At 37.6% G+C, this 15,371-nt stretch overlaps 1 protein-coding gene across 2 annotated transcripts in view; it reads right to left on the bottom strand.

The window, feature by feature from the left end:
* NKAIN3 (sodium/potassium transporting ATPase interacting 3) overlaps positions 1-15,371 on the bottom strand; it is a 405,119-nt gene that overhangs the window by 172,520 nt on the left and 217,228 nt on the right. For both annotated transcript variants that reach the window (XM_036437007.2, XM_036437008.2), the window contains exon 3: positions 13,265-13,345. In XM_036437007.2, the coding sequence (XP_036292900.1) occupies positions 13,265-13,345 (81 nt within the window). The remainder of the gene's footprint in view (positions 1-13,264; positions 13,346-15,371) is intronic.

Raw genomic sequence — 15,371 nt, 5'->3', positions numbered from 1 at the left:
TCTTCAAAAAATTCTTTCCTCAATGGAATAGTAATTAAAGAGGCCACGATTGTTGTAATACAAGAGAAAAACATGTTTGGTGTTTGTCAGTGTCTGGCACAGAGCTTCTAAAACCCTTAGAATTTCCTGAGTGATAGGAGTGGCTGTTCAGAAGAAGTCCTTTAGCACCTTACTTAAGGTGACCCTCAAGGGCACAGGGCCTTAGATAGCTTCTGGATGGGAGCTGGTTGCCAGAGAAACAAACCACATGAATAGGGGGCTGCAACTTTCAGCTCCACTACCTCTGGGGAGAGGAAAGGGCTAAAAATTGAGTTCAATCACCAATGGCCAATGACTTAATCAATTGTGCCAATATAATAAAACTTCCTTAAAACTCTTGAGCACACAGGTTCAGGAAAGACTTCTAGGTTGGCAAACATAGAAACATATCAAGATGCAGGGAAGATGGCATAAGGGGAGAGGGCATGATAGTTCTATGTCATTCCAGCCCACATCTTGCCCCATTCAACTCTGACACGTGGCTGTTTCTGAATTGTATCATATCTAATAAAGAGGTAATATGCTAATTGACCACCACATCCTCTCAAAATGGAGGCAACACACAGCCAATAAAGAGGGAACTGCCATGCCCTCAAAGATGGCAGCACCCACAGCCACAAGATGGTAGCACCCAGTCTCCTCAGACACGCTGGGATGGCAGGTGCATGGCACAGCTGGGCCCACCTGTCTCTAGAGTCCCCCAGACCCCTCAGTCCCCCAGCTTCCCAGGGCCGGCCTGAGGGACGACCAAATGACTGAACAAGCAGACTGTATGGAGGCTGGTAGGGGGGTTAGTGAGGTATAGCCAGGCTGGCAGAGGGGACAGTTAAGGGTGACCAGGCTGGTGAGGGGGGCAGTTAGGGGTGACTAGGCCAGCAGTGGGGGGCAGTTAGGGGAGACCAGGCCAACAAGGGGGGCAGATAGGGGTGATCAGGCAGGCAGGCAGATGAGCAATTAGGAGCCATCAGTCCAAAATTATAAGAGGGATGTCTGACTACCAGTCTGACATCCCCCATGGGGTCCTAGATTGGAGAGGGTGCAGGCTGGGTTGAGGGGACCCACCCCGTGCACAAATTTTATGCACCCCGCCTTAAGTCTTTTATAATAAACCAATAATCATGATTACAGCTCTTTCCTGAATTCTATGAGTTATTGAGACTGAGGAAGAGTTATGACAACCCCTGGATTTGTAGCAGTCTGGGAAGAAGTGCAAGTAGACTGGAAATCTCATTTATAGCTACTGTGTGAAGTGGGGGCTGTCTTGTGGGATTGAGCCCTCAACTAGTGGGCCTGTGCTAACTCTGGGTAGTTAGTGCTGGAATTTAATTGAATAGTTGGAGACCCAGTTGGTGTTAGAGAATTAAATAATTGATTAATGCTAGAAGAAAAAATAGAATTACCCAAAAGACCAAAATGTGCATTTAAATATAAGTAGTTCTCATTGAAATTAGATTTCCTGGTAAGCATACGCAACTGGGTAGAACAAAGTACTTTCTTTCTTTCTTTTTTTTTTTTTTTTAATATATTTTATTGATTTTGTACAGAGAGGAAGGGAGAGAGATAGAGAGTTAGAAACATCGATGAGAGTCATCGATCAGCTGCCTCTTGCACACCCCCTACTGGGGATATGCCCACAACCAAGGTACAGGCCCTTGACCGGAATCTAACCCGGGACCTTTCAGTCCCCAAACCGATGCTCTATCCATTAAGCCAAACCGGTTTCGGCAACAAAGTACTTTCTAATTGACTCTGGATTTCCAAAACATTTCCCTTTTTTGCTCTCAATACTAAAGGCTGTCTTTGGTTGAAAGACAGGAAGCAAATACACCACATCTTGTGTGTTTTTTCCCCCCACTGAAATTTTAGATATGTCTATTAGGAGCACATCAACTATGGTATTATGCCAAATATTTTTATTAGAGTCTGAAAATGCAGAGTGGATTTGCCATTGATCTAAGACAGCGAGGCTCAGGACTCCTGGCTTGAATAGAATCCTTATTGTTGGAAGGTAGACCAGCTGGCAAAACCATGGCATCCTGAAATAAGACAGTTGGAGAGAAAGACAATATACAGTACAACAAAGGAGAAGCAGGAAACAAAAGAGGGAGAAGAATCAGGAGTGTGAAGATAAAGAACAGAAAATAAGAAAGAAGGGTTCGTTAGGAAGGGTGAGGGAGACCTTTTGAAAGCATGGGAAGCACGCTCCATTTGCAGGAGGGCTCTGTCTTTCCGCTGCACTCTGATGTAATAATGCTGCTCTCTCACAGGTGAGAAAGCTACTGCTCCAGACCACAGCACATGCAGCAGAGACAGGATTTAAAGCTCTTTTATGCACCACCTCTGATCCATTACCGAATTCTGTTAGTTCTGTCTCCAACTGTAGAGTAGTCACCTCTTAGTCCCCTCTTATTTGTGGGGGATACTTTCCAAGACACCACTGGATGCCTAACTCCGTGGATAGGAATATATTATGTTTTTTTTCTATTCATACCTATGATACTTGTAGATTAAGCATAGTAAGAGAATAGCAATATAACTAACAATAAAATAGAATAACTATAACAATATACTGTAATAAAAGTTATGTGAATGGGTTTGGGGCCATTATTAAGTAAAATAAGTGTTACTTGAACAGGAGCACTGCAATACCAAGATCTGATAACCCAGATGTCTACTAAGTAACTAACAGGTGGGAGAATCTACAATGTGGAGACACCGGACAAAGGGATGATTCATGTCCAGGGCAAGATGGAGCTGTATAGCAAGAGATACCATCAGACCACTTAGAACAGTGTGCAATTTAAAAATTATGGAATGTTTATTTCTGCCATTTTCCATTTAATATTTTTGGATTGTGGTTGACTGTGGATAACTGAAACCACACAAAGCAAAACCATGGAGGAGGGGGACCACTATATTTCAAATCTGGTCCCTCTCCCCTTGGCCACTGCCACCTCCCTAGTCTAAGCCACCTTTATTTCCTTCCTGGATCACCACAGTCATCTCTCTCTGGGTCCTCTTGCTTCCACTCTGTCCCCTGCAACAGTCACACCAATTTTTGTCCCCGTTATTCTCCTCTGTTTAACCTCCCATGGGGTTCCCATTACATTTAAGCCAAAACTCAAATTCTTACCATGGCCTACCAGAGATTTCAACAGAATCTTGCAGTGGCCCACCCAGCTCTCCAAGCTCATGGCCTGCTCTCCTCACTCAGTGCATGGCATGTGAGTGGCATAACACAGCATGCCTGCTCTTGGTGCATGCTACACATGCTCCTATCATGGGGCCTGGCAGTCCCCACTCTTTGCTGGGTTTGCTCCCATCTGCCTCTTGGGACTCTTAGCTCTATCCATTCCCATGAAGTAACTCTCTACTCCTGTAACCTGACTTTAAAAAAAAAAAATCACTTAGTACAACATGATATTATATCATGTACTTCTTTGTTTATCATGCTTTTTCTACTAGAATAAAAGCTCCCCAAGAGCAAGTTCTTTTCATAGTCCTGCTGTATTCTCAACACCTACAACAAAATCTGGCATAGAGTAGGTGATCAATGAATTTGGTGAGTAAATGTGTCTGACATCAAAGCTGATTGGAGAAAATGTTTACAAAAGTTGGGACTTATTTTGAAAAAAAAAATATCTAAAAAGTTGTCACTAAAAATATGTAGAAAACATTTTCCAGTAAGTACTATGCCTCTGGCACATTTATAGCAGAATTATTTCTTGCCGTACGTATCTGACAAAGCGTTCTGATGACTGATGTCATGTTTTATAAAGCCCCTTAAGCTACTTGGAGGAAAATACAATATAAATGCAAATAAATAATAAACAATCTCTCATAATAAAGTACATGAGGCTTTCGATGGCTTAGTGAGAAATAAAGTAGGGAGTTCCTAAAGGTAAAGAAATAAGTCATGGCCATTATAGTCTGAACCTAGCAGCAAGGAGCCTTAGTGCATAAACCTATCACAATTTAGGCCTCAGAAATTCACTTCTGATGTTTTCAACAAAGATGAAAGCCTCTTATATATATTAAGGCATTCTGTTAGACTGCCACCATTAATTTATCCCAATCTATTATAATCTTTAGTCAAACAGATAAATCCTTGTTATATAGCTACCTCTAAATAAGCTGATGTTTTTTTCACTTCTGGAAGTATGCATACACACATACATATATATATATTCTTTGTCTATAGTATTCTAATGTAAAGAAAAAAATATATATATTCTTTACATTAGAATACTATAGACAAAGACTAAATAATAAAACTATATGAGTTAATTGATTAGACCCACCCAAAACCAAGATTGTTTAATTAAAACTTTCTGTAATAATTATGAATATCTTTGTTACTTTTTAAAAATCCTTATCAAAGGTCATGTTTTTTTTATTGATTTTAGTAAGATTGGAAAGGAGAGAGAGAGAGAGAGAGAGAGAGAGAGAGAGAGAGAGAGAGAAACACTGACATGAGAGTGAAACATTGACTGGTTGTCTCTGCATATGCCACAACTGGGGATTGAACCTGCAATCTGGGTACTGTATGTGCTTGGACCAGTAATTGAACCTGAGACCTTTCAGAGTACTGGACCACTTTCCAAATAACCATCAGTTTGTAAAGAGGAGTTTATAGATCCAGCCAGATGGACAAATAGAGGAAGAGTGAAAAGAAAAAAAAAATAAGGTATTGGCCTTAGTTTTCAGATTGATTTGATTACTAACAATGATACACAGGAAGTCTTACTTATTTCTAAATGAAAACTATACTCATTTTAAAAAACTACTATTGGCATATGTGATTCCAGAATAAGAATTACAATTACAAATCTGATTTGCAAAATTTAAGCTTGGTAGCTATCCTTGGAGATGTTGATAATTTAATGGAAGCATTGAGAATACATTTCAAAATATATCCAAAGCCCATTTTCCTGGTAGAGCTCCAAAGATGATCAATCATAGGCTATACTTTATGTATTTAAACTATGAGACACTCTATTTCATGGGTATTCTTCCTAAGGAAGTCATCCCTCAGGGTGTCTTAGGGTTGCAAATTCCAGTGGGGCTCAGACTACCTTCATTTCATCCCTTCCCCCCTCCACAAATTCAAATATGGAGAAATTATTGTTATCAACTTAATACCATAAGGGAAAAGAACTGGAAAGAAATTACACTAATAAAAATGGGATTTTCCTTTAATTAGCTTCTTATGAAGAATTGCAAAGTAAACTCCTGTGCAGGGTGAAAGAGATTATACCCCCAACCCCTCCGGTGGGGCCCAGAAATGAAGAAATGTGTAGGCAAAGATTTCTTCTCCAAGAAACACAGGCCATCACCACGCTTTCCCATGGATAAGTGCATCAGAGCACTGAGTGATGTGAAGGTGCTAATGGTTCCCAGAGAAGGAGCCTCACCCTTCCCCAGCTCATTTGCATATACACATTTAGGCCCAGCAGGGGGTGTGTACTCAGGGGTCTCCCTGAGCAGAAATGCAGACCTTCTCAGGTAAAAGCAGTTCTCCACTAAACTTTACAACCTCGTTCCAACTCCAGTTGTCAGTTAACAGCTTTCAGGATGACATGTTAAATCAAGGAAATGTCACACGTGTACAGTAACTGGCCTAATCTTTTCTGTAAATTGCTGCCTGTGGTTTTCAAAATCGTCGTAAATTGCCGGCAATTGGCAATGTGTCTCCCTTGCATGGCTAACTTCACTTCTGCACAGTTAACAAATCGGTCTTAAATTATTCATCAGATCACCCAACGTGTAGGCCCGTCTGACTGCCATTGATTTCAGGGAGCAGTGGCCTGCTTGCCTTGTATACGGGGAGTGAAATTCCTACCATGCTCTCAGCACATGAGATTAATTGTGTGCAGAAAATAACAACCAGGCTCTTTGCTTCAGTATCTCAGTTAATGATGAGTGAGCACAACCTACTACACAATTGGTGCTTCTGCTGTCACACGCTGCTCTGAAGCAGGACAGAGTATTTTCTCAGACTAATAATACTTAAATAGCCTCAATACCCCGGATACTTAAAATACACAGGGGAAGTGTTTTCTCTATTAATTCTATAATTACAGGACAAGAAAAATCATGATGAATTACCTGGTAAAGCTAAAACATCAGATGGCCATTTAGGAATCATACCATCAAACCGTTGCTCATTGTTCTGGAAACAGGGCCAAACCAACTCCCCGGGTAGCTCAACCAAATTGAATTTTTGTTGCTAAAGTAAGTGTGGGTTTAGAATGTGTGTTCTGAAAGGACTTATCACCATATTTCTTCCAACAATATACAGGGGATTTGGCAGGAGAAATATTTATTCTTCTCTGAAACACCTTTTGAGTCAGTACTGGCTCTAAGCTAAACAGTGAAGTTGTGCAGCGAGACAGTCTTATATCTGAGGAGCACACTTGTCTATTTACGTTCAGGAAAATTAACTCCAGTTCACTTCAAAAGGACACCCAGCCACCTGCCATTCTCTCTTGTGTCTGAACAGATATTTTTAGGTCACTGGTAGCCACGTTCTGTAACTAAATAGCTCACTGTTTAGAGCATCTCCCTATAGGACCACCTCTCATGGATAGTGACCTTGGCTTTGATGCAAGGAAATCCGTGGAGCTCTCTCTCTGATGTATGCTGGCCAGAGGGTGTCTGGGAAAAGATGTGGATGAAGGTGGCTAGATCAATGTAAATTCATTATAGGGGATTAAAAAATGTAGCAACTGAAAGCACTTTTCTGTCGCTGATGGTAGGTCAGCAATAGTATCTGTATTTGCAGAGGTCAGCAGATTATTTCTTTACTCCTCATTCCTTCTTCCTTAGGGAGCCTCCCTAATTCCAGTGCAGACTATGCTCCGTGCTCTGTGGTATCAGAGTCTTCCTTCTTCATCATATAACACTGGTTACATTTTCTTATTATTAGTCATTTACTATCCATCTTTCATAAGACACAGAACATTTTATGAGTGCAGGAAGTGAATATAGCCTTAGTGTCTGGCACAGTGTTTTGAACCAAGTAATAGCTAAGAAAAACTGTCTATAGAATTATGTATGATTAGTTAGGCCGCATACTTAGAGCCCTCAAATAACAGCTTAAATACTTTTTTTCAGATATAAAAGAAATCAGGGCTGGTATAAAAGCTGCTCTGAGATATTAGGGTACCAGACTTGTTGACCCATGCATCAAGAGATCACTGGTTCAATTCCTGGTAGAGCACATTCCTGGGTTTTGAGCTTGATCCCCAGAAGGGGAAGTATAGGAGGTAGGATTGAGTTTTTTGCTCCTTGATGTTTCTATCTCTCTCTCTAAAATCAATAAAAACATATTTTAAAAAACTAAATAAAAGTAAATAATTAATGCAACTAAACATGTTTACCAGGCTCTCTTTTGTAATTGTAAAACCAATGTTAAATGTGACTTGAGATTCTTCATCACCAGGACTGGACTCTTCATTGACATTTCACAACAGATTCATCATGTCTTCCAAAAAAAATAATTAACATCCCAACAAGGAAATCCAAAATCATAAAGGCATTTACTCATGTTCTATTTGTTCTACACATTGTTGTTCTAAAATGATCTGATGTTAACTGGCTGCATAAAAAATTTGGCAGTAGCATCTCTAAATCGTCTTTAAAAATATTGCAAAGAATTAGATTATGAGCTATAAAAGTGTGATTTCTCTGAAACAACAAAATTTCCTTGAAATTAATGCTTACATAGAAAATCAGCATTCATGGTCTACTTAAAATGGCTTAATTTATGTATGCAGAAGCTTCACAGACTCATATTAATTGGACTAATATAGTTCAGAATCTGTAGTATTTTGTTATTCTAGTGAACTAAAAGAGTTTATGCATTTCCCAAAGTGTTCATGATATAGATATGCCATTTACTTCATGATATAGTAAATAGAATATCATTCTTGGAGCTCTGAAAGTAGGCATAGTTTTTAATTGCTGTTGTTGCATCTTAAGCCTCACATGAGGATGTGTTTTTAAATTGATTTTAGAGAGAAAGGGAGAGAGAGAGAAATATCGATGTGAGAGAGAAACATCAATCAGTTGCCTCTCATACTCACCCCAACCAGGGATCAAACCCTCAACCTAGGCATATACCTTGACCAAGAATCGAACTCACAACCCTTTGCTGCATGGGATGGCACTCCAGCCAACTGAGCCAACAGGCCAGGGCTGAAAGTTTCCTGGGTTTCTATGATGCTTTTCTGTATCATTTGCTAATTTGTTATTCCTGAATAAAGATGCTTTGTAGCTAGCTTAGCCCTCTGTAAATATCACATTTCAAGATTCCTTTTGAAAAATGATCACATAGAAAGAAATCATACAAAGGAAAAGATAAATTTAAGTTTAAAACTCATTACTAGTTGCAGTAATGAGTTTTATTTGTTTAAATAAAGAAAAGAAGTATACTATATATCATCGATTTAGATTGAAACTGCCATCAGAAAAAGAATTCTTTGAGACACAAAACTATTAGAATGTTTATAAAAATAATAGATGGATGGCACACGGCTCAGGGGAGCTGAGAGTCCTGCTTCCTGTGCAATTGCTCCTGTACAGAACTCGGAATTGATGGTCTGGAAGTTTCGTACTTGAAAGCACCTGCCCAAAGCTAAAGTTAGTGGAAGAATCCAACCTTGAAGGAAATGAATCTTGATCAGGGAAGACAATTTCCCCAGTAAGTAGAGAGGAACTAGGTAATAAGAATGAACCTTGAAAAGGAATTATCCCAATGACCCTGTCTGGCTATGCAGGTGAAATATTTAACTTACAGATTCTTGTAAGAGAAGAGGACCCTCATGAACCATGGGGTCAATCTGAGCCAGAGAACAAAAGAAGTGGAATTATTGGCATTTGGAGAAATGGTTTAACCTTATTTAAGAATCTAAATGCTCACAAATCAGGTCACTATGAGAAAAATGCAGTCGTTAAGACATGACAAAGAGAAACAAATGCAGGTCGGTTTTCTGTGTGTATGAAGACAATGCAAAGCACCTGTCCAGAGTGGGAAGTCCATAAAGGAAGTTCCTAAAGGCTAATCCATCCCCTCTTCTGGGAGTTTCTAGATGGCTTCTAATCAAAGCTCACAGTTAGTATAAGATAAATCTTCCTAGAATTTCTTTACCTTCTTTTGATGTCTAAGTTATGCTCACATATTATAGCCATACACATTCTGAATTCTATGTGTATGTGACACACTGAACATCCACTAGGATCATTCATGAGTAAGATCCACACATCTTTTCCAGGAAAATTCATTAGAACAAATATTAGCCTAAAATTCCTAAAACTTGGAGTCATCAAAAAGATGCCCTAAAATGAGAGCTGATGTTTTTTAGATTTTTTTTTTTTTTAAGTACAACTTGGGTTCTCAACATCACATTTTTCTGTATCTTTAAATGTAGCAAGTGAGGTAGGTTTTCACATATTTACATTCTGAATGTATTCCTAGGGAGAAAGATAATTATTCCAATTCTAGCAACTTCCAAATGAGCAGCAATAACTTATTAATTGTGCCCTTGGTGATCTTAAAGTGTGGCATGGAAAACAGCCGTGGGGACTTCTAAAGATGCACACGGTTCCCTTGACACGAGGGAAATCTAGATATAGAAGTTTTTCAAAACAGCTATGTACATGTTGAAGGAAAGGGTTTAATTAATAGTGTTACAGCTGTGAAATTAATATGCAGATTCGAGGTCCCATCACAAGGGACTATTACATCTTTTTTAAAACAAGTCACTCGTCCCCACATTGTTCCCTTTTACAGCTCTTGTGTATTAATAGGTTCGTGTCTCAAAGGTTTTTAGGATGAAACTTGATATGTTTGTTATTTTTTCAACAATAATAAAGATGATGATGCCGATGGCAAAGATAAAAACCACCATTCACTGGAATATCATAATATGCCAAGACCCCAAGTCACTTATATGCATTATTGAATTCTTTCAACAATTCAGTAAAATCAGTGTTGTGGTTTGCCTCATTTTTCAGAAAAGAAAACTGGGGCTCCAGTAGATTATGGAAGTAATCTTTAGTCACCTACCCATAGTCATCCTGACCCCACCATCCATGTACATTAAACAATACATTCATTTAGTAATCAGGTTCTGGAAATGAATCAGGACCCTCAAGATCACAGTAACAAACAAACGAGGTGGAGCTGGTTGGCAGATGAGATAACAGCAAAGGGAAAACCTGAAGCTACGATCAAGAATCCCCATAATAAGCCAGATTCATGCTTGTTCATGCCCGTAAGGATGCATACTTTCAGTTAATAAGAAAGGTTTGGTAGTGCGTGCCATTGGAGTATGATTCAGATGCATACAGATGTTATAGAAACTAACCTGAATCCAGTTTTAGGAGAAAGATTCACTACTTTAGAGTAAATATTTTGGGCAATAATCAAGTTAGAAGGGAACTAACTCTCTCTCTCTCTCTCTCTCTCTCTCCCGTTCCCCCTCCCCCTCCCTCTCCTTCTCCCTCTCCCTCTCCGTCTTCCTCTCTCTCTCTCTTTTACTATGGAACATCTACACAATGGAATACCACGCTGCTGTAAAAAAAAGAAGGAATTCTTACCATTTGCAACAGCATGGATGGAACTGGAGAGCATTATGCTAAGTGAAATAAGCCAGTCAGTGAAGGAGACTTCTATTAATATATTCAAGTGGGTAATTCTAAGAAATATGTTCATGAACTAGCAGGAAAGCTCTAGAAAGTTAGTATATAAATCAGCACAAATGGACAAGGAATGTCTTACAAAACCCAACCTGGGTGGGTGGCAGAGGTGGTTGGGTTTGTCTAGGGTCCTTATGTCTGCTCTATTTTTCAGAATAGATTTCCTACAGATTGCAATTGAGACTACACCGGTGAACCAGGGAAATGTTACCAGCCTTAGATGTGGTAAATAGAAGGAAACCAACAGAAAATCTTTAGGATGCTCCTTTTGGAGTTATTCATCCTTTTAATGACCTAGAATAACTGACTGACAGCTTAACAGCATTTTAGTGGATAATAAAATGAGTAAACAAGACTACATATCCATTTTTTATAACATTGTACCCAAAGAAATGAGAAAAAAAAAAACACCCTCACATGCACATTGATATCAGAAAGATAGTCCATAAAAGTAACTTGGAGCAGAGGAGGAAAATCAAACTTGTGTGGAGCAAACAAATGGCATCATTATTATTATTTTTTTAATCCTTCACAGGGTTGCTTAGAAGCTTACCTGAGTTCCCATATATGACACCATTAAAGCAATGTTAAAACCCAACAATCATATTTACTACCCAATTGGCAAAACTGTTCCTGTTTTTATATTCCACAGAGACTCAGTGGGGTTAAATGATTTGCCTAAGGGCCCACAGTCAATAAGTACGGTACTAAAGACAAGATTGAAACAAAAGACTTATAATTTGAAATTGAGTCTTCTTTCAACACACTATGATGCCAATTCCACAGAATAAAATCCCTCTAAGTTACTCCAAATCAGTTTATATAAAAGAAAATAAAAGGGAATTGTTACCCAGTGGAATAAAATTATGATTTAAAATGATTTCAAATCACAAGGTACAAAATGCTATGTGTTGAAAAATGTTATGCTTAACTTATTATTCCTAATTATGTTATTCACAAGATTTGCATTTTAAAATTGCTTTCTAATCTGCATGTTACAGAAGATAACTGGGCACTGATTTAAGTGGTTTTGTTTTCTGTCTTAGAAATTAGTGGTGAAATGTGATTAATAGCATAAATATTAAAGGGAGTTATTAGAGAATTTGTATGAACTCAGAATTAGAAATGCCATTTCTGATTCCTGGTACATTTGCCAATGTGAGAAGATGATGACAAGTTCTAATTATAAAGTTATGATAATGTGGAACAAAGGATAGCCACCTTTGGAGGTTCTGCAGGAAATCCTTTAGGGATTTTTGCTGCTTGGCTCAATCAAAAATTCTTCGTTATCATACGAACTTCAACGGAGCCTAATGATTTTAAAGGCCTCTGTGTTGGTCAAGGCAGATTTCCTAAGATCAAAATATGAATGCTAGTGGATGAACCTTAGGTTGCTTAGAAAATTTGAGGACTATCATAAAGCAATAGCTTATGTTAGCCCAAATATAGTTGACAGTGAAAAAAATCTAAAAAATATAATTACAGCTTTATTATTTTTTTGTAATTATACTGTCGAGTTTCTTCTCTACAGTTTCTACAAGAGAAAATTGTGCTGGTTTGTGAGAAACATGTTTAAGAAGCGCACCTAGAAACTTAACCTAACATGCTTTGACATTTGGGTGGCAGTTGAAAGACAATGCAGAGTCATATGAAAATCATGTGGTCTGATGATACTAGACCTAGAAATAATATCTGTATCATGTCTTATTAAGATACCTCCTCTGTCAGATTGGGATTCCAAAATTGGGATCACCGCACTGATGTACTTAACTGTTAGTTAAATGTATGTTCCACTTAAATGTCTATGGATTTCATTCATTGTCAAGCACTTTTTTTTTAATTTAACTTTTTAGGATTAGTATACAAGCAAAGAAAGAACCTTGCTATTCATATTTGTTACATTAGCATCTTATTTATTTTCCCAGTTTAAAACAAGAATATGCAGAGCCATTTTTTTCACTTAACATTTGGTCCTGTGGTAATTGTGACATTCAGTCTTTTCACTTATTGTATTTTCCCCATCACCATTTGTCCCTCTATGCCCTCTTTCACCTTCCCACTTACCTTCCACCAATCACCACACTCCATGTCCATTAGTTCTCTCTTTTTCTTCTTAATTCCTTCATTCCCCCAACACACCTCCCCCTCCCATCAGAGCTGTCTGCCTACTCTCTAACTATGGGTCTGTGTCTATTTTGCTGGGTAGTTCAGTTTGCTCATTAAATATCATACGTGAGTGAAAGCATGTGGTACATTAGGCCTTTTTAAAGTGGACATGACTCACTGGAATTTGAGTTCCACCACGGCTGACCCAACGGAGCCACAAGGCCATTGCTTTGGAGTTCCATTACGTGAAACCCTCCCAAGATCATTTCTTCCTGAACGGTATCCGAACTCATTTTTTATTACTGTTCCATTTGTAATGTTACTTAGGTCACTCTGCATACCTAATAACACATAGTCATCATAATTATTTATTAGTGTACACTTTTCAAAGTGTATTTTAAAAGCACGATAGACTTACCTTAGAGAGCCCACCTACTTCCAAATAAAAGCAGATAATGAACACATTCCAGGTGACCCAGAGGGCAGTCCATACTGTATACTGGAGAGAAAGGAGGAGGGGTGGGGAGAAAGAGAAGAAAAATGTGGAGATGAAAGGCATGTAGACGAAATCAATCAATAACAAAATGTCAATAAGCCTAAGTCTTCTGGGAAGAGACAGGGTGTGCTCAGAAGAGTGCTCCTTATGAGGTCTCCTAAGATCTGTAGAAATTAAAAATCCAATAGTTTCCACCCCCTTCAGCAGACGCCAATAAAGCTATATTTATTTTTAAAGTGCATTGCTGGCTTGCAGATGCAGGTTAAATACAAGTGCTGACTTGATTTCTGTTTTCTGAATATTAGTTTTTCCGGGGAATGCAGTTATATGAATCTTGGGTGGCTATCTACCTAATTATCAATTTTTTAGTTATAATATTAAATTGTCAAGTTTTAGAATGTTTTAGTCCATCTTCCTAAATGGACTAATATTACTTCTGTCTTCCTAAATGAAGATCATGTCTGAAAATAGATGTGTGGAGTAAAATTAACAAACCATCATCTATTATACTACTTTATTAAGAGTAAAATGTGTGCCTCTAATATAATTGTAGCATTACATGATAGTGTAAAATATCTTTAAAAGTATAGAAATAATAAATAGGATTTAAAATAAGCACATGAACAATAGATTTCCATAACGGAAAAATACCTTCCAATGACATTGAACAAATTATGCTAGCCTTACTGATTAATTGGTTTTGTTAATGTAGTATATATTAGAAAATGCCTTCCTCAAGACTATTAATCAGTCTGAATTAATGGAGGAGGTCTAAGGGCTCAATTCATCCAGCTATTTTCTTATGTAGATGGAGAGACTGAGGCCCAGAAAACTGATATATAGAACAGCTTGGATGGCTGAGAATTGGTGCTTGCCATGGGAACATAATTAAGAGATCAGATACAATGGTTTTCTCATTCATTTTATTTTACGACAAAAATCTATGAATTCTTAATTTCTTAAAAAGGCATAGTAATTAAATTATTGGTTTCTATCAATGATTATAACCATCACATGCTATTGTCAAATTAAAATAAATAATGAAATCCTTTTATTAGCTTAGTCTATTCTGTGTCAAATAATATAAATTTTAAACCCTGTATAAAATAGCCATGTTCCTATAGAAATCTTATCAGAAGCTTTTAGTTGTTTACAAAATTTAATTTACACTTTATGTCTTTCTGTTATTTATGACTTTCAAAAGGCTTTCAAAATAATCCAATATACTTGGGTAGTCTTATAATTGGTTACATTAGATAACTCATTATCTTTTTTTTTTCTTTTTGAGAATAGGTTTTGCTTATTTGTGTTTTTTTTAAATAATGCAATTACATAATGCAATTATAATAACTTCAAAATGAGTGGAAATTTAGAAAAGCTGTAAAATATATTAAAAAGTTAAAGTAAGTTAAAATATATTAAGGATTTTAGTATTTGCAGGTTCATTGATGCTCTGCTGATATCTTCTGTTAGTAATAACTTTTAATATGAGTGAATTTAGTTTTAAAAAATAGGCCAAATGCATTGAAACATACATTTTTGAATCACAAAATATTCCCAAGAATATTGAAAATAGCTAAACTACATCTGCAATGTATACCTTTTGCAAACTGGCCAAGTCACAATAACAACAATACATTTTAAAGCTGTTGCTAATAAGATTACATCTGGTATCTGATATTTTTCATCCTAAATAAATCTAATTATGAGTATATTAGAATGAGAGAGACTGCAGACCACTCAGTAATGAGAATAAAGCTGGTGATAAAGGTTAAGGAAAGGACATAAACTGAAGCAAAACTAGCAGAGGAAATGAACGGGATTCACTGCAAAACCATATGGGTTTTCATTTTTAGGATTGCAAAGCCAACTCGTAAGTACACTTTTTAGGAAAGTCAATCTACTCGTAACAGTTATAACATCTGAATTACAGAACAAATCTACTTAAAAACCAGAGCACAAGTGTAGTGATTGAAGTGCATTCGGGGCCCCTCACCAGGTGGACTGCTGAGGTCACTTCTGAACTTCA

This window comes from Pipistrellus kuhlii, unplaced genomic scaffold (genome assembly GCF_014108245.1).
Source record: "Pipistrellus kuhlii isolate mPipKuh1 unplaced genomic scaffold, mPipKuh1.p scaffold_m20_p_14, whole genome shotgun sequence".
Lineage (NCBI taxonomy): Eukaryota > Metazoa > Chordata > Mammalia > Chiroptera > Vespertilionidae > Pipistrellus > Pipistrellus kuhlii.
The sequence above is the reverse complement of the archived record's forward strand: the minus strand, read 5'-3'. Positions and strand labels throughout refer to the sequence as shown.